General features: G+C 45.5%; 1 protein-coding gene across 1 annotated transcript in view; it reads right to left on the bottom strand.

Annotated features, from left to right (window-relative positions):
* The window catches only part of LOC124803453 (serine/threonine-protein phosphatase 6 regulatory ankyrin repeat subunit A), a 446,739-nt gene that overhangs the window by 138,467 nt on the left and 283,873 nt on the right, over positions 1 to 24,399 (bottom strand). The window contains exon 14 of the mRNA XM_047264641.1: positions 778 to 984. Coding sequence (XP_047120597.1) covers positions 778 to 984 — 207 coding nt within the window. The remainder of the gene's footprint in view (positions 1 to 777; positions 985 to 24,399) is intronic.

Here is a 24,399-nt window from a genome sequence, read left to right as displayed (position 1 = left end):
CATACCAACAGTGTTTGCCGGTATTTTGCGTGATATTTTGAAGTCCTCCGGGAAAACTGTTCAATGATGAACTGCATTAGCGGAATGGTTGAGGTGTATGGCTACCAAGTAAAAGGTTCTGAGTTCAAACCTTGTTTGGTGCTTAATATTTTATTTATTTAAAACCAATATAGTAGTGTCTTACTTCATGAATTTCATTCATTTGAATGTAATTTTTTGAAATTTCTAGTGGCAAGTAAAATCGACCGTACGGAAAGTGTACGCTATGGACTTCTACCTCTGCAAACTCTTAAAAATTTCGTGCAGTGGTTTACTACATCTAATGCTGCACAATAACTGCGTTGAACATCAAAATAAAATTAAGTCATTTATGGGGGGAAGGTATCAGTCAAGAAGATGTGTAAAAATCAAATTTTTGGGCCAAATAGTTTTTGTGAAATCGAATGATAAACGGTATCAAAGCAGTCGAAACATCATGTGTCTGCTGAGGCGAGCAGTGCAGTGATAACAAAATCGCGCACAGCGCGGAATGCGGGGAGCACGTCTCTGTGGCAGCGAAAGGGTTAATGCGGCCATGGTGGCTTTACTTCATAAACTGCGCGGTCCCCCCCCCCCCCCCCCCCCCCCAACGTAAGTTTACGAACTATACTACGGCGCTGCTTCTCTGGTAACGCAGCAATCTCCCGTGTCTGGGCGGGCATGCGCGGTACGCCAAGATAAAAGAATTGAAATATAGTGGCAGAAACAGAAGTGAGTAAAGCGCGCAGCGAGCCTTACCCTGCGGTCGTCCATCAGCGAGTATGTGTCGTGCTCCTTGGTCATGAGGTACTTGAGCACGTCGTTGTGGCCCTCTGCGGCGGCGAACCAGATGGGGGCGCTGCCGTAGTTGGTCTCGCTCTTGGGGGAAGCCCCGGACTCCACCAGCAGACGCACCACGTCGATGTAGCCGGCGCGCGCCGCGCAGTGCAGCGAAGTCCAGCCGTTCTGCCAACACACGGGCACTGTGCAGTGGGTCCAGTCTCTCTCTCTCTCTCTCTCTCTCTCTCTCTCTCTCTCTCTCTCTCTCTTAGCAGAGTGAAGGGGCCATCACACGCTCAACGTTTATTACGCAATACTCAGTATTGCGCAATAATATTGATGATCTGTGTATGGGATTGGCGGCTTGCGCAATATATTAAAGTAGATCGCAGAGCATTAAAATATTGGCGCTCGTTCAATATACTGCGTAATATATTGTACCGTGTAAAGACAGTGATGCGCAATAAACGGCGATTCCTGCTGAAACCGAGAGAAATTTAATTCGCTCCGAACGAATTTCCGCAAAGAATTCAAACAAATAAATGACAAAATATCAAAGAGTGTGGTGGAGGATGTACAGTATATTGAAGTACCAAGCGTTACTTTGAGAAATGAATTCCTGACTGTTTAGGAAACGCCGGATACCTCGTTGTCGACAGTAGCAGAGGAAACTTAAGATCATGCTGTCAGGACAGTAAGCAAAAATGTTTATTTGCTTGAAGCAGTTTCCAGGATATCAAATAAGATCAGGCCAACCGTCCAGTGGGTAACATGTTTTTCTTTTCCTTGCAACAGTTGAGACACCACTGACATAAGATCATGTAAGCTTTCAATCCGTAATCAGTAAATAATTGTTTTGCATAATTTCCAACAGTTGTTACTCTAGGGAAATACTTTGAAAACAGTTATGTACACGATTAATTACACAGTTTACTTTTTAAACAATTTGTAATTAGTAGTTTCTGTTGTGCGTCACGAATCTATGCTCCAGTAAATGAGTCCCTGTTCCACTGAAATGTTTACTGGAAGCTTTTCAGATGATTTCGTCTGTACTGTTCGCCGCTAATGCAGAGTTCTAAACCGACGCGTCCCCGGCATAACTCTTGGCCAATAATATTGTGCCGTTCTACTACTCGCACTTTCGCGCGATATATTGACACAATGTTATTGCAATAAATAATGGAAGTTTGAGGCCCCCTCTGCTTGTTCACCTGTAAATGTTGCGCATTCCTTCAACACGGGAATTGCAAGACTATCAACAGTGAAAGTTCAGGGTTGATAACTCTCAGAACAACCGGCAGCAATCCAAGACCTTCTCGGAAGAAAATTATCGTCCTTTAATAACGAACGTGCTATCACAAGTACCTAAATGAGACGATACTTGGGACAACAATAGTTTGATGACATGTACACACTAATAATTATATTGACACAAGTATTCAAATTAATCTGTTTTACTCAGTAAATAGTGCGCTAATTCTTATACACGGTTTGTTGCACGACGACTGTCGGATAAAATGCTGAAGACGGGCAGGCAGCAGTCTCATCTTTCGTGTATCAGCATTTTTTCCGTCAACTCTTGTTTCGAGTTTAACCTATCTTCAGATGGCAAAGTTAGTGCTTCATTACATAGCATTCGTAGTAAAGGTAAAAAACCGTTAAAATAATCAAGAACTTTTTTGATGGAAGCTGCTTTGAGAGCAAGAGGTGTAGGTTAAAGGGCGTCAGGACAGTGCAAAAAGGGCTCGATTTTCAAAGGTTGCAGGAACAACAACACAGGAGGAGGGTAGACATAGCAACAATCAATAACGTAGTTGTAAACTGTCGTAGCTGTGTTGGGAAAGAACCAGAGCTCCAAGCGATAATGGAAAGCAGTGAGGCTCAAATCTTTCTAGATACCGACTAAAAACGGGGAGATAAGTTGAGCCGAAATTTTTACAAAGGATCTGAAGTGTTCAGAAACGATAGAATAAATACACACATTAAAAAAAGTTTTGCATCGCCCCAGCTCCCAGAACTCCTGAAGATAGACGTTCATTGTGGATATTGTATCACACAGCCCCTTTGAATGTTCAGAGATGTCACTAAACTTGCCCAAAGATGTAAACAACCATGCATGAGCAGCGCGTATTAGATGGAGGGGGTAAGACAGCCGATCAGCTCCAGTCACTCCACCAGCAAGGAGGTACACGGCTCGTGTTGTCTGTAGTTCAACCATGCCTAGACGGTCCATACCGCAGTTAGAGCGCGACCGCATTGTTACTTTGTGCCAGAGAGGGCTCTCAACAAGTGAAGTGCCCGGGCGTCTCGGAGTGAACCAAAGCGATGTTGTTTGGACATGAGGAGATGCAGAGAGAAAGGAACTGCCGATGGCATGCCTCACTCAGGCCGCCCAAGGGCTACTACTGCAGTGGACGACCGTTACCTACGGATTATGTCTCGGTGGAACCCCGACAGCAACACCACCATGTTGAATAATGCTTTTCGTGCAGCCGCAGGACGTCGTGTTACGACTGAAACTGTGCGCAATAGGTTGCATGATGCGCAGCTTCACTCCCGATGTCCATGGCGAGGTCCATCTTTGCTACCACGACACCATGCAGCGTGGTACAGATGGGCCCACCAAGATGCCGAATGGACCACTCGGGTCTGGCATCACGTTCTCTTCAGCGATGAATGTCCCATATGTCTTCAAACAGACAACCGTCGGAGACGTGTTTGGAGGCAACCCGGTCAGGCTGAACGCTTTAGACACACTGTCCAGCGAGTGCAGCAAGGTGGAGGTTCGCTGCTGTTTTGGGGTGGCATTATGTGGCGCCGACTTACGCCGCTGGTGGTCATGAAAGGCGCCGTAACGGCTGTACGATACGTGAATGCCATCCTCGGACCGATAGTGCAGCCATATCGGCAGCATATTGGCGAGGCATTCTTCTTCAAGGACGACAATTCGCGTCCCCACCATGCACATCTTGTGAATGACTTCCTTCAGGATAACAACATCGCTCGACTAGAGTGGCAGCACATTCTCCAGACATGAATCCTATCGAACATGCCTGGGATGGATTGAAAAGGGCTGTTTATGGACGACATGACCCACCACCCACTCTGAGGGATCTACGCCGAATCGCCGTTGAGGAGTGGGACAATCTGAACCAACAGTGCCTTGAGGAACTTGTGGGTAGTATGCCATAACGAATACAGGCATGCATCAATGTAAGTGGACGTGCTACTGGGTATTAGAGGTTTCGGTGTGTACAGCAATCTGGACCACCACCTCTGAAGGTCTCGCTGTATGGTGGTACAACATACAACGTGTGGCTTTCATGAGCAATAAGACGGGTGGAAATGATGTTTATGTTGATCTCTATTCCAATTTTCTGTACAAGTTTCGGTACTCTCTGAACAGAGGTGATGCAAAACTTTTTTTTTTATGTGTATACATATGATACTGCAGTGTCTGTATTATTCTGAACTCAATGCAGTTCCTTTGGATACGCATACATGTCTAAAGGAACAGACACTGCGGCGACTACAGCCGTTATGAAATACATTAATTGTATTCGTAATTGCGTATATGGACAGCCACCAGCTGTAGAACGGAATGACAACGCAAATTTGTGCCGGACGGGACTCGAAGGAGGATTTCCCTCTTATCGCGAGCGGTCACCTTACTATTTAACTATCCATGCTCGACTCACGGCCAGCCCCAAACTTCCATATGTCATCAACTATGCGTCTACAATCTGCACTCGTGCATCCATTGTGTATATTCCCGTACATTGAACGTATTTCATGATGGATGTAGTCGCCGCAGAGTCTGTTCCTTTGGACATGCATGCATGTCCAAAGTAACTCTGCGGCGTAATTCAGAATAACACAGGCACTGCAATATCGTATTTATTCGCCAACGGGCAAGCAACTTTCAAGTAATATGTCTCACCTGTACGGGAATATACATAATGGATGTACGATTACAGGGTGTAGTCGCATGGTTGACGACATGTGGAAGTTTGGGTCTGGCCGCGAGTCGTGCACGGATAGCCAAATGGTAAAGTGACAGCTCGCGATAAGCGGGAAATCTGAGTTCGAGTCCGGGTCCGCCCATTGCCGTTATTCCATTCTACAGCTGATGGCTATCCACGTATGCAATTGCGAATACAATGAATACATATTATAAATAAACTTGATGGTGGCGTCTTTGTTGCTGTTAGATGTAGTTTATCTTGAAAGTACATGGCTCCTGTAAATTAGTTTGGGTAGAGGCTATGCTTGACAACCGGAACAAGTTAATTATTGGTTCCTTCTAACGAGCCCCCCCCCCCCCCCACCCATGACTCTGGTGATCAGGTGATACATTTGTTGAACGGTTCAAAGAAAACTTGAGCGTCATCACAAATAAGTACCACACTTATAAAATTATAGTTGGTGGCGATTATAATTTACCTTCCATTTTCTAGCGAAAATACGTATTCAAAGCCGGTAGTAGGCATAAAACATCGTCAGAATTAGTACAAAATGTTATATTTTGAGCAATAAGTTAGGTGCCTATTCGAAATGTAAATAATTGCGAAAACATAATTGATCTCTTAGCAACAAATAATCCTGAGTAAATACGCTCATGCATCTAAATGAAGGATTATTGCAGAATGTGGTGCCACACAACGTGGCACTACACAAAACTGGCACTAATAGCATAGGCACATAGGGAACACACACGACACACATCTGTAAGTCCACGGCATTGGTGATAAATTGAGAAAACCGTCACGAAACTCACGTGCTACAAAACGCCACTGTTTCCTGCGCATGTACGCCGACATCAATATGGGATATGATCACCATGCACACATACACAGGCCGCACAACGGGTTGGAATACTCTGGATCAGGTGGTCGAGTAGCTGCTGGGGTATAGCCTCCCATTCTTGCATCAGTGCCTGTCGGAGCTCCTGAAGCGTCGTAGGGTTTGAAGATGTGCAGCGATACGTCGACCGAGAGCATTCCAGACGTGCTCGATGGGGTTTAGGTCTTGAGAACAGCCAGGCCACTCCATTCGCCTGATATCTTCTGTTTCAAGGTACTCCTCCACAATGGCAGCGCGGTGGGGCAGTGCTTCATCATCCGCCAGGAGGAAGGTGGGACCCACTGCACCCCTGTAAAGGCGGACATACTGGTGCAAAATGACGTCCCGATACACCTGAGCTGTTACAGTTCCTCTGTCAGACATGTAGGGGTGTACGTGCACCAATCATTATCCCACCCTACACCATCAAACCACGACCTCCATAGAGGTCCCTTTCAAGGACATTAAGGGGTTGGTATCTGGTTCCTGTTTCACGCCAGGTGAAAAGCCGGCGAGAATCACTCTTCAGACTATACCTGGACTCGTCTGTGAACATAACCTGGGACCACTGTTCCAATGACCATGTACTGTGTTCTCAACACCAGGCTTTACGGGCTCTCCTGTGACCAGGAGTCAGTGGAATGCACCTTGCAGGTCTCCGGGCGAATAAACCAAGTCTGTTCAGTCGTGTGTAGACTGTGTGTCTGGAGACAACTGTTCCAGTGGCTGCGGTAAGGTCCCGAGCAAGGCTACCTGCAGTATTCCGTGGTCGTCTGCGGGCACTGATGGTGAGATGTCGGTCTTGTTGTGGTGTTGTACACTGTGGAAGTCCCATACTGTAGCGCCTGGACACGTGTCCTGTCTGCTGGAATCGTTGCCATAATCTTGAGGTCACACTTTGTGGCACACAGAGGGCCCGTGCTACGACCTGCCGTGTTTGACCAGCCTCCAGTCGCCCAAGTCTTCTACCCCTCAAAATGTCATCAATACGTGTCCTTTGAGCCATTTTCAAAACACAGGCGCTATTAGCACGTCTGAAAACGTCTGCACATTTACTCGCTGCACCGTACTCTGCATGCACCAACACACCTCTGCAGATGTGGACTGCTGCCAACGCCACCGTGCGACGACTGTAGGCCAAATGCACCGCATGGTCATACCCCGAGGTGATTTAAACCCGCAAACTGCCCACCAAAGCGTTGTTTCACCAAGTATCAGCATTATCCTTAATTTATGAGCATGAGTGTAGGAAGCATCATGACGGATTCATGGACTGCTGACAACAAGATCGTTGAAGCGAGAGCGACCACTGCAACAGCCAAATCCACCAAAAGTAAACACAAAAATATCTATTTGAAAAAAAGGTAATAATTTGCTCAACGCCTTCCTAGGATTCAGCCTCCATCCCTTTCCCAATTAACTATGTAACTGTAGGCGAGATGTGGTTTCAATCCAAAGAAATATATCCCCCATGGTACACAAAAGAGGTCAGAACATTGTTGCAGAAGCAGTGAAATAAGCATGCCAAATTTAAAAGAACACAAAGTCTCCAAGATCGACGATGTTTTACTGAAGCTCGAAACTTGTCGCGTACTTCAATGGAAGATGACAATGAAACTCTGCCTTGAAATCTGATCGAAAATCCAAACAGATTGTGGCCGTTTGTAAAGTACACCAGAAGCAAGGCACAATCAATATCTTCACTGCACGATACCTATGGTAAGTTAACCGATGACAGTGCCACTACAGTGGACTTTTTAAGCACAGTTTTCTGAAATTCCCTCACCAAAGACGCCGAAGTAAATATTCCAAATTGCGAAGAGAGAACAGCTGCCAAAATGAGTAACTTGGAAGAAGATCCCCGCGGTGTAGTGAAGCAGCTTAAAGCACTTAATAAAAGCATGTCTTCTGGTACAGAGAGCATACAAATAACGTTCCTGTCAGATTCTGGTGATGTAAATGTTAATTTCGTGTGGCTAGGGCCTTCCGTCGGGTAGACCATTCGCCTGGTGCAAGTCTTCCGATGCCACTTCGGCGACTTGCGTGTCGATGGGGATGAAATGACGATGACAAGGACAACATAACACCCAGTCCCTGAGCGGAGAAAATTTCCGACTCAGCCGGGAATTGAACCCGTGCCATTAGGTACGACATTCCGTCGCGCTGACCACTCAGCTACCAGTGGCGGAATTTTTGGTGCTACAGTAGCCCCATACTTAGCAATCACACACAACCGCACGCTTGACGAAAGATCCGTACCAAAAGACTGGAAAATTGCACAGGTCACACCAAAAGAAAGAAAATACACTGAATTACAAACCCATGTCACTAACGTCGATTTTCAGCGGGATTTTGGAACATATACTGTGCTGGAATAGTATAGCTCTTTCTTCGCACGAAGTAATGAGTGCTACCGACAGGGGATCTCAAACTGACTCAACATTTCTAGATTTCCAGAAGGCGTTAGACACTGCCCTTCATGAGAGACCTCTAATCAAATTGCGTGCGACTAGAAGCGCGATTTCCTCTCAGAAAGGTCACAGTATATACACTCCTGGAAATGGAAAAAAGAACACATTGACACCGGTGTGTCAGACCCACCATACTTGCTCCGGACACTGCGAGAGGGCTGTACAAGCAATGATCTCACACACGGCACAGCGGACACACCAGGAACCGCGGTGTTGGCCGTCGAATGGCGCTAGCTGCGCAGCATTTGTGCACCGCCGCCGTCAGTGTCAGCCAGTTTGCCGTGGCATACGGAGCTCCATCGCAGTCTTTAACACTGGTAGCATGCCGCGGCAGCGTGGACGTGAACCGTAGGTGCACGTGCCCGTCGACCTGGGACCGGACCGCAGCGACGCACGGATGCACGCCAAGACCGTAGGATCCTACGCAGTGCCGTAGGGGACCGCACCGCCACTTCCCAGCAAATTAGGGACACTGTTGCTCCTGGGGTATCGGCGAGGACCATTCGCAACCGTCTCCATGAAGCTGGGCTACGGTCCCGCACACCGTTAGGCCGTCTTCCGCTCACGCCCCAACATCGTGCAGCCCGCCTCCAGTGGTGTCGCGACAGGCGTGAATGGAGGGACGAATGGAGACGTGTCGTCTTCAGCGATGAGAGTCGCTTCTGCCTTGGTGCCAATGATGGTCGTATGCGTGTTTGGCGCCGTGCAGGTGAGCGCCACAATCAGGACTGCATACGACCGAGGCACACAGGGCCAACACCCGGCATCATGGTGTGGGGAGCGATCTCCTACACTGGCCGTACACCACTGGTGATCGTCGAGGGGACACTGAATAGTGCACGGTACATCCAAACCGTCATCGAACCCATCGTTCTACCATTCCTAGACCGGCAAGGGAACTTGCTGTTCCAACAGGACAATGCACGTCCGCATGTATCCCGTGCCACCCAACGTGCTCTAGAAGGTGTAAGTCAACTACCCTGGCCAGCAAGATCTCCGGATCTGTCCCCCATTGAGCATGTTTGGGACTGGATGAAGCGTCGTCTCACGCGGTCTGCACGTCCAGCACGAACGCTGGTCCAACTGAGGCGCCAGGTGGAAATGGCATGGCAAGCCGTTCCACAGGACTACATCCAGCATCTCTACGATCGTCTCCATGGGAGAATAGCAGCCTGCATTGCTGCGAAAGGTGGATATACACTGTACTAGTGCCGACATTGTGCATGCTCTGTTGCCTGTGTCTATGTGCCTGTGGTTCTGTCAGTGTGATCATGTGATGTATCTGACCCCAGGAATGTGTCAATAAAGTTTCCCCTTCCTGGGACAATGAATTAACGGTGTTCTTTTTTCAATTTCCAGGAGTGTAGTAACCGACGGAACTCATCGGGTAAAACAGAAGCGATATTCGGCGTTCCCCAAGGAAGTGTTATATACCCTTTGCTGGTCCTAATATGCGTCAGCGATTTAGAACATAATATGAACAAGTCTTTCAGATTGTCTGCAGATGATGTTGTCATTGCCGTCTAGTAGAGTCATCATAAGATCAAAACCATTTGCAAAATGGATTAGACACGATATCTGAATGGTACAAAAAGTGGCAATAATCTCTCAATAACGAAAAGTGTGAGGTCATCCACATGAGTAGAAAGAGAAATCCGTTAAATTTAAATTAAATGGTAAATTTAAGGAAATTTAAAGGCTGTGAATTCGACTAAATATCTATGAAATACAATTATTGGAACAATCACGTAGATAATATTATGGGGAAGGCAAACCAAAGAATACGTTTTATTGGCAGAACACTTAGAAGATTCAACAGATCTACTAAAGAGACTACCTACACTGCGCTTGTTGGTCCTCTGGTAATTAAAATCGCTCAAAAGAGGAAAGGCCTCGGGACCTGATGGATACCAGTTCGATTTTACACAGAGTACGCGAAAGAACTTGCCCCCCTTCTTGCAGCGGTGTACCGTAGGTCTCTAGAAGAGCGTAGCGTTCCAAAGGATTGGAAAAGGGCACAGGTCATCCCCGTTTTCAAGAAGGGACGTCGAACAGATGTGCAGAACTATAGACCTATATCTCTAACGTCGATTAGTTGTAGAATTTTGGAACACGTATTATGTTCGAGTATAATGACTTTTCTGGAGACTAGAAATCTACTCTGTAGGAATCAGCATGGGTTTCGAAAAAGACGGTCATGTGAAACCCAGCTCGCGCTATTCGTCCACGAGACTCAGAGGAACATAGACACGGGTTCACAGGTAGATGCCGTGTTTCTTGACTTCCGCAAGGCGTTCGATACAGTTCCCCACAGTCGTTTAATGAGCAAAGTAAGAGCATATGGACTATCAGACCAATTGTGTGATTGGATTGAGGAGTTCCTAGATAACAGAACGCAGCATGTCATTCTCAATGGAGAGAAGTCTTCCGAAGTAAGAGTGATTTCAGGTGTGCCGCAAGGGAGTGTCATAGGACCGTTGCTATTCACAATATACATAAATGACCTGGTGGATGACATCGGAAGTTCACTGAGGCTTTTTGCAGATGATGATGTGGTGTATCGAGAGGTTGTAATAATGGAAAATTGTACTGAAATGCAGGAGGATCTGCAGCGAATTGACGCATGGTGCAGGGAATGGCAATTGAATCTCAATGTAGACAAGTGTAATGTGCTGCGAATACACAGAAAGATAGAGCCCTTATCATTTAGCTACAATATAGCAGGTCACAAACTGGAAGCAGTTAATTGCATAAAATATCTGGGAGTACGCATTAGGAGTAATTTAAAATGGAATGATCATATAAAGATGATCGTCGGTAAAGCAGATGCCAGACTGAGATTAATTGGAAGAATCCTAAGGAAATGCAATCCGAAAACAAAGGAAGTAGGTTACAGTACGCTTGTTCGCCCACTGCTTGAATAATGCTCAGCAGTGTGGGATCCGTACCAGATAGGGTTGATAGAAGAGATAGAGAAGATCCAACGGGGAGCAGCGCGCTTCGTTGCAGGATCATTTAGTAATCGCGAAAGCGTTACGGAGATGATAGATAAACTCCAGTGGAAGACTCTGCAGGAGAGACGCTCAGTAGCTCGGTACGGGCTTTTGTTGACGTTTCGAGAGCATTCCTTCACCGAAGAGTCAAGCAGTATATTGCTCCCTCCTACGTATATATCGCGAAGAGACTATTAGGATAAAATCAGAGAGATTAGAGCCCACACAGAGGCATACCGACAATCCTTCTTTCCACGAACAATACGAGACTGGAATGGAAGGGAGAACCGATAGAGGTACTCAAGGTACCCTCCGCCACACACCGTCAGGTGGCTTGCGAAGGATGGATGTAGAAGTAGATGTAGAAAGTACTACTGTGCTTACCTCATAGGATTGACGGACGACATCGAAAAAGATCAAAGAAGGGCATCTCGTATTGTATTATCGCGAAATAAGCGAAGAGAGTTCACAGATATGATAAGCGGATTGGAGCGTGAATCATTAAAACAAAGGCATTTTTCTTTGCGCCGAGATCTTCTCACGAAATATTGATCACCAGCTTTTGCCTCAGAATATGAAAATACACTGCAGAGCCAAAGAAAACGGTACACCTGGCTAATATCACGTACTGCCCCCGCAACAGGACTTGGCATGGACTCGACTAATGTTTGGAGTGGTGCTGGAAGGAACTGACACCAAGAATCTTACAGGGCATAAATCCGGAGATCGCTTCTGAACAGTACGTTGCAAGGCATCCCAGATATGCTCAATAATGTTCATGTCTGCGGAGTTTGGTGGCCAGCGGAAGTTTTTAAACTCAGAATAGTGTTTTTCGTGCCACTCTGTAGCAATTCTGGACGTGTGGGGTGTCGTAGTGTCCTGCTGGAATTTCCCAAGTCTGGCTGAATGCACAACGGACATACATGGATGCAGGTGATCAGACAGGATGCTTACGTACGTGTCACCTGTCAGAGTCACATCTGGACGTGTCAGAGCTCCAATATCACCCCAATCCCACACGCCCCACACCATTACAAAGCCACCACCAGCTTGAACAGTCCCTGCTGACATGCAGGGTCCATGAGTTCGTGAGGTTGTCTCCATACCAGTATACGTCCATCCGCTCGATACAATTTGAAACGAGACTCGTCCGACCAGGCAACATGCTTCCAGTCAGCTACAGTCCAATGTCGGAGTTGACGGGCCGAGGCGAGGCGCAAAGCTTTGTGTCGTGCAGTCATCAAGGGTACACAAGTGGGCCTTGGGCTCCGAATGCCCATATCGATGACGTTTCGTTGAACGGTTCGCACACTGACACTTGTTGATGGCTCAGCATTGAAATCTGCAGGAATTTGCGGGAGGGGTTCACTTCGGTGACTTTGAACAATTCTCTTGAGTCGTCGTTGGTCCCGTTCTTGCAGGATCTTTTTCCGGCCGCGTCGATGTTGGAGGCACACACTTGTCTTATATAGGCGTTGCCGACCGGAGCGCCATATTCTTCCTGTTTACATAACTCTGTAGCCGGCCGCGGTGACCTAGCGGTTCTAGGCGCTCAGTCCGGAGCCGCGCGACTGCTACGGTCGCAGGTTTGAATCCTGCCTCGGGCATGGATCTGTGTGATGTCCTTAGGTTAGTTAGGTTTAAGTAGTTCTAAGTTCTAGGGGACTGATGACCACAGATGTTACGTCCCATAGTGCTCAGAGACATTTGATATCTCTGTATTAGAACACGCATGTCGATACTAGTTTCTTCGGCGCTTCAGTGTATTTTATTGTCGCCAACCACCATACGGAGAAATAATCGACGTAATAAAATAGGAGAAATCAGACCTTGAACGGAAAGGTTTAAGTGTTTGTGTTGTCACCGCCAGACACCATACTTGCTAGGTGGTAGCCTTTAAATCGGCCGCGGTCCGTTAGTATACGTCGGACCCGCGTGTCGCCATTATCAGTGATTGGAGACCGAGCGCCGCCACACGGCAGGTCTAGCCTAGAGAGACTCCCTAGCACTCGCCCCAGTTGTACAGCCGACTTTGCTAGCGATGGTTCACTGACTACATACGCTCTCATTTGCAGAGACGACCGTTTAGCATAGCCTTCAGCTACGTCATTTCCTACGATCTAGCAAGGCGCCATATTCAGTTACTATAATCTGAACAGATAATATTGTGAATCATGTACCGTCAAGAGCGACGTTCATCATAAATGGATTAGTTAAGTATCAACTAGCTACGTCCGCTTTCTGAATTCTAATTCCTTGTCATGTTCCAGACCTCACGTCAGTATAGCCCTTCCCTCCTCACGCCAGCCTGCGTAAGCAAAAACGCGTGCATTTCGGCGTCCATTCCTAACACGGTGTTGGCTCTTCTGTCAACACAACAGTGTTCATTTTTCTCACACGTTGTTAGAGAGCAGGACGGTAGAGAAATAGTTTGAAGGAGGTTAGATGAACCCTCTGCCAGGAATTTTGCAGAGTAGCCATGTAGATGTCGATGAAGACATAGATGTATAAGAAACCTCGAGGGTGCGGCCAGAACCGGTTCAAGAACATTTTTCCACACATGTGACTTTTTGTTTGGTGGGCTCCCTCCCTTCTCCTCTTTGCCTTCCCACACTTTTAACTGTGTCAGCTCTCGCTACTACTTGTGATACCCATCGCATACAAATCGCGCCCTTGCGCTTCGCTGGCGTCTCTCTCAGCTTGGGTCCCCAAGCGGCGGCTACTAACAAGGTAAACTTCCTATCGCACCCCCATCAGATTTAGTGGTAAGGTTAGCCAATGGAGAGCCCGTCAAAAACTGAACACAGATAAAGCATGAAAACAGGTAGTAGGTGTATTGGACTGAAAAAAAAAAACAGAAGTATAATAGAAACAGTAAATGGTCCAAGATCAATAAGTCAATATGGGGCACAGGCAGACAATGGCGACGGCGTGGTTAGGTGGGCACGGTATTGGGCTGTGGCGTGAGCGAGCCGCATTCAAATCCCTGTCGTGACAATTTTTTTTTCCCCACAGCAGTATGAGCTGTCCGTCGAGTCATTGAAATGTTTCTTATCTTTCTGTAGTCTTGGCACTTGTCGTACTATATATTGGTTACAGAATGTGAGTCATGTGCTGAGAATACGTTACCGTCACTGGCAAATCCGATAAATAGTGAGAGCAGGCGAGATAGATCATATAGACGTCTCGCAGAAATGAAACCAACAAATAAACTGGTGTGAACTATGTTACAGGAAATGAATTCCAGAGTCGAAACTTTCAAAAGGGAACTCAGCTTCAAAAACGTTAAAAACGTATCTTTCGACAGAGAACAGAGAAACTGTGTGATTGTGAAACTTGCGTTCATTTGTTGCAGCCTATGTGACAAACTTTTCTGTTTTCATCGTTTGCTTGGGAGTGATCATATTCATACGAAAACCTAAATCGAGCAAGGATCTCATTCACTTACCAGGCGTAGAAATTAGGTGCCTCGGTAAGATATTCCTTATCATATGACACACGTACTGTCACTAGTGCCGTGTATAACACACCAGACGTGTTTTCCGATGGAGGACGAGGTTGACATGTCGCCCTGTCACCAAGCGTTTGCGGTTCCCATTCGAAAGCCACTTCTCTTCGGCTGCTAATAGAGTAGATGTGCAGCATCAATTGTCATTATAGTCCCATCCTTACAACTCGCTGTTGCAAACGGACGTTACACCACGACACAGACACAAATTTGAATACAGCGAACAGCGGAAAGAAAATGGGACGAGGGAGGACTGAACACGGCTCCCCCGCGGGGCAGTCCAACCCCGTGACCACTTTTTTTTTTTTGGTAAACGAACCTTCCCGGCGCCTAACGGGAGGTGTGGGAGCAAAGTGGGCAGTGAGCAGGGGTCACAACCAGAGGCCCGGTCACGATGCCCCCCCCCCCCTCCAGGAGCCAAGGAAAGCGTACGGAACGTGGAGTTGAGGTACAGTGAACATGGTTTATTTATTTATTTTTCTTTTCGTTCTTTTTTATTTTTAATTATTTATTTATTCATTTTTGTCATTAATACCACCGAGAATGTCAGGATGTCGGCGTCACCCGAGGACGCGGGCGCACCAAGACGTCAGACTAATTGAGACTATCAAACGTATAGTATTTCGGGGATGAACATTTGGATCACTAGAGAATATATCGGTTCTAAGTGTGGAAGACACGGGGATCAACTCTGCGTAACAGGAACACACCAGCTCTGGGGTGGGTTAAGGAGGACACTACAGAGGAAATTGGAGAAAAATTTTGCATTGCGGACAACTGCACCGTGGTGTTCATTATGGAACCGCCAAAAGTCAAGGATACATGTCTCGCCATCAGCAAACAAGTCGTGTGCTGCGTGTCCACAAATACACCTCACAGAGTTCGTCTTTGCTTGAGGGAAGTATCCCGCGTCCGGTAAGAGGAGCAATTGAGTAGGTATCTGATGAGTAGTACGGGTAATTAGGGACATCTGTCGGACCAAGAACCAAACTCCTCTGGCCGACCTGCTCGTTTTTGTCCACAACATCACAGTCGACACAAAATGGGATGTCTGCGAGGTGAATCCTGTGAAGGCGTGATCGGCATACTTGCTCCCCACTGACTGCAAGGTACCATGCAGACTGGACGTCAGTGCCAAGATAAAGAGCGCACAACGATCACCAAACGGCACGCCAGTCGACGTGAGGAAGCTTCCTCTCAACCACATTCGGCAACCTGTGCTGCTGAAGGAAATCATAGCCTTCGTGGATGTCAATTACGCCGGCAGTTTCACAGTACGGACGTAGCTCAGTTAAAGGAACAAGTGGCGGAAGTAAAAGAAGGACGGAGAGATTTCCGAAGTTGGATAAGTCCTGCGAGAGAGTGTGGTGCAAGGGCCTCCAGTAGTAGCCTGGTAAGCCACGTAGGACTACGGCGCCACAACGTCATGTAGTGTTACCCAGGACGCCGTTACTGTTTTCGGGTAGTCTATATTGCAGATACTAGAAGGTATCAGATAGATTATATAATGGTAAGACAGAGATTTAGGAACCAGGTTTTAAATTGTAAGACATTTCCAGGGGCAGATGTGGACTCTGACCACATTCTATTGGGTATGAGCTGTAGATTATAACTGAAGAAACTGCAAAAAGGTGGCAATTTAAGGAGATGGAACCTGGATAAACTGACTAAAACAGAGGTTGTACAGAGTATCAGGGAGAGCATAAGGGAACAATTCACAGGAATGGGAGAAAGAAATACAGTAGAAGAAGAATGGGTAGCACTGAGGGATGAAGTAGTGAAGGCAGCACAGGATCAAATAGGTAAAAAGACGAGGGCTAGTAGAAATCCTTGGGTAACAGAACAAATATTGAATTTAACTGATGAAAGGAGAAAATATAAAAATGCAGTAAATGAAGCAGGCAAAAAGGAATACAAACGTCTCAAAAATGAGATCGACAGGAAGTGCAAAATGGCTAAGCAGGGATGGCTAGAGGACAAATGTAAGGATGTAGAGCCTTATCTCACTAGGGGTAAGATAGATAGCCGACCTGAGTGGCCGAGCGGTTCTAGGCGCTACAGTCTGGAACAGCGCGACCGCTACGGTCGCAGGTTCGAATCCTGCCTCGGACATGGAAGTGTGTGATGTCCTTAGGTTAGTTAGGTTTAAGTAGTTCTAAGTTCTAGGGGACTGATGACCTCAGCAGTTAAGTCCCATAGTGCTCAGAGCCATTTGAACCATTTTTTAAGATAGATACTGCCTACAGGAAAATTAAAGAGACCTTTGGAAAAAGGAGACCCACTTGTATGAATATCAAGAGCTCAGATGGAAACCCAGTTCTAAGCAAAGAAGCGAAAGCAGAAAGGTGGAAGGAGTATGTAGAGGGTCTATACAAGGGTGATGTACTTGAGGACAATATTATGGAAATGGAAGAGGATGTAGAAGAAGATGAAATGGGAGATATGGTACTGCGTGAAGAGTTTGACAGAGCACTGAAAGACCTGAGTCGAAACAAGGCCCCGGGAGCAGACAACATTCCATTAGAACTAGTGACGGCGTTGGGAGAGCCAGTCCTGACAAAACTCTACCAGCTGGTGAGCAGGATGCATGAGACAGGCGAAATACCCTCACACTTCAAGAAGAATATAATAATTCCAATCCCAAAGGAAGCAGGTGTTGACAGACGTGAAAATTACCGAACTATCAGTTTAATAAGTCACGGCTGCAAAATACTAACGCGAATTCTTTACAGAGGAATAGAAAAACTAATAGAAACCAACGTCGGTGAAGATCAGTTTGGATTCCGTAGAAATATGGGAACACGTGAGGCAATACTGACCCTACGACTTATCTTAGAAGCTAGATTAAGGAAAGGCAAAACTACGTTTCTAGCATTTATAGACTTAGAGAAAACTTTCGACAATGTTGACTGGAATACTGTATTTCAAATTCTAAAGATGGCAGGGGTAAAATGCATGGAGCGATAGGCTATTTACAATTTGTACAGAAACCAGAGGCCAGTTATAAGAGTCGCGGGACAGGAAACGGAAGCAGTGGTTGGGAAGGGAGTGAGACAGGGTTGTAGCCTCTTCCCGATGTTATTCAATGTGTATATTGAGCAAGCAGTAAAAGAAAAAAAAGAAAAATTCGGAGTAGGTGTTAAAATCCATGGAGAAGAAATAAAAAGTTTGATGTTCACCGATGACATTGTAATTCTGTCAGAGACAGCAAAGGACCTAGGAGAGCAGCTGAACGGAATGGATAGTGTCTTGAAAGGAGGATATAAGATGAATATCAACAAAAGCAAAACGAGGATAATGGAATGTAGTCGAATTAAATCGTATGATGCTGAGGGAATTAGATTATGAAATGAGACACTTAAAGTAGCAAAGGAGTTTTGCTATTTGGAGAGCAAAATAACCGATGATGGTCGAAGTAGAGAGGATATAAAACGTAGACTGGCAATGGCAAGGAAAGCGTTTCTGAAGAAGAGAAATTTGTTAACATCGAGTGTAGATTTAAGTGTCAGGAAGTCGTTTCTGAAAGTATTTGTATTGAGTGTAGCCATGTATGGAAGAGAAACGTGGACGATAAATAGTTTAGACAAGAAGAGAGTAGAAGCTTTCGAAATGTGGCGCTACAGAAGAATGCTGAAGATTAGATGGGTAGATCACAGAACCAATGAGGAAGTATTGAATAGAAACGGGGAGAGGCGAGTTTCTGGCACAGCTTGTCAAGAAGAAGGGACCGGTTGGTTGGACATGTTCTGAGGCATCAAGGGATCAGATATTTAGCATTGGAGGGCAGCGTGGAGGGTAAAAATCATAGAGGGAGACCAAGAGATGAATGCACTAAGCAGATGCAGAAGGATGTAGGTTGCAGTAAGTACTGGGAGATGTAGAAGCTTGCACAGGATAGAGTAGCATGGAGAGCTGCATCAAACCAGAGTATGGACTGAAGACCACAACAACAACAATATTGCATTTCTTGTCCTTCGACCGTTCAATGTTTTGTATTTTGTATTTTTTTGCTTTTGACGTCCTGCCCATTGGGCCCTTTTACCGCTAAATCTGAGGGGGGTGCGATGGGGAGATCGCCTTGTGAGTACACTTCGTGCAAGGAAACCATACTGTTGTGGCGCCTCCCTCCCCCCAGCTTGGTGCGCGAAGCGGCAGCTTGTGTGACTCGGGTCTCAACCCGGCCCTCGGCCCTCGGCAGACGGCGCGCCCTGAGGCCGTGGTTCCAGCCGGAGACATCCCTCAGAGCAGGGCCGTGTCACACGCGGCGCCCGCTGCCGAGTCGATACGTCGGGCAGGCGGAGAAGCGGCCGGCACACGAGATCGACCTGGACGTGAACGTGAACACGTCCTCCCAGGTCGCCCAGTTGGACACACATCAGAGTGTCTGGATCGGCAGTCACCGGTTTTGGATTCTCCTGGCAGTCGCTGATTATTTTAGTAGAACGAGATGCTATTTTGTTACGTATACTGGGCAAATCACCTAAAGCTTGCACCGCAAATATTTTGAAAATGAAAAGGGCTATTGATCTGCGGTTTTCACAGAATGGATTGGTAGTCAGCGGCTCCTACAGTTAGCAAATCAACACTCTGTACGAGGGTCATTCAATAATTAAAGAGACAAATTGGTCTGGGGAAAAACTGCCAGTAGGGCAAGTTTGCTACTTTTATCGCATTAAGTTGGCATCACTGGTACGAGCCCTGATCTGCTGATGTATCAACATTGTTTTGTTTATAACCTCAAAAATACATTTCAAGATGGCGAGTCCGCGTGGAACTTCCACATTAGTTGAACAACGTTCTGTTATTCGTCTTTTACTTGCTGCAGGAGACAAACCAGTGAATATATACTGTAGAATGTCTACAGTTTATTATTGTATGAATTGTACAAATTTTTACAGGTGGGTAGAGCAGTTCAAAAATGGTCGCGACTCAGTGACTCAGTGACTGGCGGAGCAGTTGTAGTTTCAATTCCCTCACTTGAAAGTCGAATTGATGAAAGACGGTGACAAGTCAGCGAAATCAGGCGTATATAAGATTATGTGTGATGATTGCCCATGTTATTACATAGGTCAACAGGCAGAGCTATAGCAGTAAGGTTTAAAGAACATCTTCCAATAAAGGGCGTAGCAACACGGGGGTCAGCCTTTGCGGAACATCTGGTGCAAATGGCTCATACACCTTATGCTTTACGTGACATAGAGCTACTACATCATGAAGTTAAGGGCTATAGACTCCACACGCTTGAGGAACTACAAATTTATGCACACCTAATTACATATAGAAGCAATTTACTGAACGATCAACTGTATCTGAAAAATAGGGCATGCTTCGAAGGCTTCCAACCTATATTGGGTTTACAATAATTCATAATGCATGTGACCACTGCAGTTTCTGTAATAACAGAACCCTTCCTACAGATGTTCATACGAGATCTGTTGGTCAGTTTATAAGGCTTTGTAGTAGAATACAAAACGTAGTCATGCTGGATACTGTAATTAACTTACAATAGTAAAATATAAAATTAATTCATAGCAAAAAGGTTATCTGACGCGTGCGTAACAAAGAGATTGATTCTACACGTCTCGCGCATGCGCGCCGCCCTCCGTGAGGCAGGCCGCGAAGCCCTCGCGGTCCGCAGTCTCTAGCCGCACGACGAGGCCCATACAACGGGCTTAAAGTGAATTGCTACAGCTTGTTTAATAGAAGTGACAAAACCTTATGGTTATGCATCAAGTTTTATAAAGGTGACTTAGGACATGGCCTGTTTTAGGCAAACATTTAAATGATATTTTATGTAAGTGCTACACATTGCATCCTGTAGGATGACCATATCTAATATAATTTACCAGCGCATTATAGTACTAACTTCTTGCAGGTTCTGAAGAAGACGTTATTATTAGCGTTGAAACCTGGGAAAACGATAAAGTTAACCTGCAACTGTAGGCTGTATATTCTTATATAAACAATATCAGTTGCTGTCGATGCATAAAAATGTCTACAGTTTATGGTGAAGGCTGTACGAATCGTACAAATTTTTACAAGTCGGTAGAGCAGTTCAAAAATGGTCGCGACTCAGTAACTGAAGAGCACCGTTCTGGCCGACCAGTTGCAGTTTCAATTCCCTCACTTGAAAGTCGAATTGATGACATTATTCGTGCTGACCGCAGTGTGACTGTGGAAATGATAGTTAATAAGATTCGTTTTAGTACTGGCACTGTTCATAACATTATCTGCAACAAGCTTGAGAGATTTATGCCAAATAAATTAACAAACGACTCAGCTGATCCTCCTTGGTACACAAAACGGGTTAGAACACTGTTGCAGAAACAACGAAACTAACATGCCAAATGTAAACAGAAGCAAAATCCCCAAGATTGGCGATCCCTTACAGAAGCTCGAAACTTAGCGCGGAGTTCAGTGCGAGACGCCTATAACAGTTTCCACAACCAAACGTTGTCTCGAAACCTCGCAGGAAATCCAAAGAGATTCTGGTTGTATGTGAAGTATGTTAGCGGCAAGAAACAATCAATGCATTCTCTGCGCGATAACAATGAAGATACTATAGAAGACAGTGCTGCCAGAGCAGAGTTACTAAACACAGCCTTCCGAAATGCCTTCACAAAAGAAGACGAAATAAATATTCCAGGTTTCGAATCGAGAACAGCTGCCAACATGAGTAACTAGAAGCAAATATCCTCGGAGTAGTCAAGTAACTCAAATCACTTAATAAAAGCTAGTCTTCTGGACCAGACTCTATACCAATTAGGTTCCTTTCGGAGTATGCTGATGAATTAGCTCCATAGTTAACAATCATATACAACCGTTCGCTCGACGAAAGATCCGTACGCAAAGACTGGAAAGTTGCACAGGTCACACCAATATTCAACAAAGGTAGTAGGAGTAATCCACTAAATTACAGGCCCATATCGTTAACGTCGATATGCAGCAGGATTTTGGAACATATATTGTGTTTGAACATTATGAATTACCTCGAAGAAAACGGTCTATTGACACACAGTCAACATGGTTTAGAAAACATCGTTCCTGTGAAACACAACTGGCTCTTTATTCACATTAAGTGTTGAGTGCTATTGGCAGGGGATTTCAGATCGATTCCGTATTTCTGGATTTCCGAAAGGCTTTCGACACTGTACCACACCAGCGGCTTGAAGTGAAATTGCGTGCTTATTGAATATCGTCTCAGTTATGTGAATGGATTTGCGATTTCCTGCCAGAGAGGTCACAGTTCGTAGTAATGGACGGAAAGTCATCGAGTAAAACGGAAGTGATTTCAGAGGCTCCCCAAGGTAGTGTTATAGGCCCTTTGCTGTTCCTTATCTATATAAACGATTTGGGAGACAATCTGAGCAGCCGTCTTCGTTTGTTTGTAGATGACGCTGTCGTTTATAGACTAATAAAGTCATCAGTAGATCAAAACAAACTGCATAACGATTTAGAAAAAAATATCTAAATGGTGCGAAAAATGGCAGTTGACCCTAAATAACGAAAAGTGTGAGGTCATCCACATGAGTGCTAAAAGGAATTCGTTAAACTTCGGTTACACGATAAATCAGTCTAATCTGAAAGCCGTAAATTCAACTAAATACCTAGGTATTACAATTACGAACAACTTAAATTGGAAGGAACACATAGAAAATGTTGTGGGGAAGGCTAACCAAAGACTGCGTTTCATTCGCAGGATACTTAGAAAATGTAACAGATCTACTAAGGAGACTGCCTACACTACGCTTGTCCATCCTCTTTTAGAGTTTTGCTGCGCGGTGTGCGATCCTTACCAGGTAGGACTGACGGAGTCCATCGAAAAAGTTCAAAAAAAGGCATCACGTTTTGTATTATCGCAAAATATGGGAGAGAGTATCACAGAAATGATACAGGATTTGGGCTGGAAATCATTAAAAGAAAGGCGTTTTTTGTTGTGACGGAATATTCTCACGAAATTCCAATCACCAACTTTCTCCTCCGAATGTGAAAATATTTTGTTGACACCGACCAACATAGGGCGGAACGATTACCACCATAAAATAAGGGAAATAAGAGCTCGTACGGAAAGATATAGGTGTTCATTCTTTCAGCGCACTATACGAGATTGGAATAATAGAGAATTGTGAAGGTGGTTCGATGAACCCTCTGCCAGACACTTAAATGTGATTTGCAGAGTAACCATGTAGATGTCGAAATTAATCTGGGGAAAAAACTACTAGTAGGGCAAGTTTGCTACTTTTATGGCTTTAAGTTGGCATCACTGAGATGAGCCCTGATCTGCTGATGTATCAACATTGTTTTGTTTATAATCTCAAAAATACATTTCAAGATGGCGAGTCCGCGTGAAACTTCCACATTAGTTGAACAACGTTCTGTCAGTCGTCTTTTACTTGCTAAAGGAGACACCCCAGTGAAGATATACTGTAGAATGTCTACAGTTTATGGTTGTATGAATCGTACAAATTTTTACAAGTGGGTAGAGCAGTTCAAAAATGCCCGCGACTCAGTGACTGGCCGACCAGTTGCAGTTTCAATTCCCTCACTTGAAAGTCGAATTGATGGCACTATTCGTGCTGACCGCCGTGTGACTAAATGATGGTTAATAAGATTCAAGTTAGTACTGGTAGAGTTCATAACATTATCTGTAACAAGCTGAAGTACCGCAGAACATGTGCAGTATGGGTCCCAAAGGAGTTGACGTGGCTACGCATGGAAACGAGGTTGAGAGTGCGCACAGGGCTAAAGGAAGGTTAAGAAAGAGAAGGTGAGCATTTCCTTAACAAAATTTTAGCTTGCAGTGAAACTTTGGTTCACTATTATGAGCGAGAATCAGAAAGTATGGAGTGGAAGCACACCTACTCACCTGTCAAGAAAAAATTCAAAACCCAAGCATCAGCAGGAGAAGTCATGCTGACGGTGTTTTGGGATGCTGAAGGTCCAGTTTTTCGTGATTATCTCGAAGAGCGGCGTGCAATGAACAGCCAATTCTACTCGGATTTGCTTTTAAACAAGGTGAAGCCACCCATGAGTGAGAGACGTCGTGGATCTCAGAGGAGAGGTGTGATTCTCCACCACGACAACGCACGCCCTCATACTGCTCAACTAACCCGTGAAACCATCGACAAGTGGTCTGGGAAGTACTACCCCCCCCCCCCCCCCCCCTTACAGCGCTGATTTAGCACCTAGTGATTTGCATTTGTTTGGTGCACTGAACGAGGCATTACGTGGAAAGAGGTTCCAGGACAACGAGTACGTGAAAAAGTTTGTGGGAAATTGGTTGAAGCATTAAGGTAAGAGTTCTTTGCAGCCTGAATGAAAAAGCTTGTAGCCCGTTGGATTCAAATGGTTCAAATGGCTCTGAGCAATATGAGACTTAACATGTGTGGTCATCAGTCCCCTGTTGTTGTTGTTGTGGTCTTCAGTCCATAGACTGGTTTGATACAGCTCTCCATGCTACTCTATCCTGTGCAAGCTTCTTCATCTCCCAGTATCTACTGCTACCTACATCCTTCTGAATCTGCTTAGTGTATTCATCTCTTGGTCTCCCTCTACGATTTTTGCCCTTCACGCTGCCCTCCAATATTAAATTGGTGATCCCTTGATGCCTCAAAACATGTCCTACCAACCGATCCCTTCTTCTAGTCAAGTTGTGCCACAAACTTCTCTTCTCCCCAATCCTATTCAATACCTCCTCATTAGTTACGTGATCTACCCACCTAATCTTCAACATTCTTCTGTGGCTCCACATTTCGAAAGCTTCTATTCTCTTCTTATCCAAACTATT

The sequence above is a fragment of the Schistocerca piceifrons genome, chromosome 6 (genome assembly GCF_021461385.2).
Source record: "Schistocerca piceifrons isolate TAMUIC-IGC-003096 chromosome 6, iqSchPice1.1, whole genome shotgun sequence".
In the NCBI taxonomy this organism is placed as follows: domain Eukaryota; kingdom Metazoa; phylum Arthropoda; class Insecta; order Orthoptera; family Acrididae; genus Schistocerca; species Schistocerca piceifrons.
This window is presented reverse-complemented; position numbering and strand designations above follow the sequence as displayed.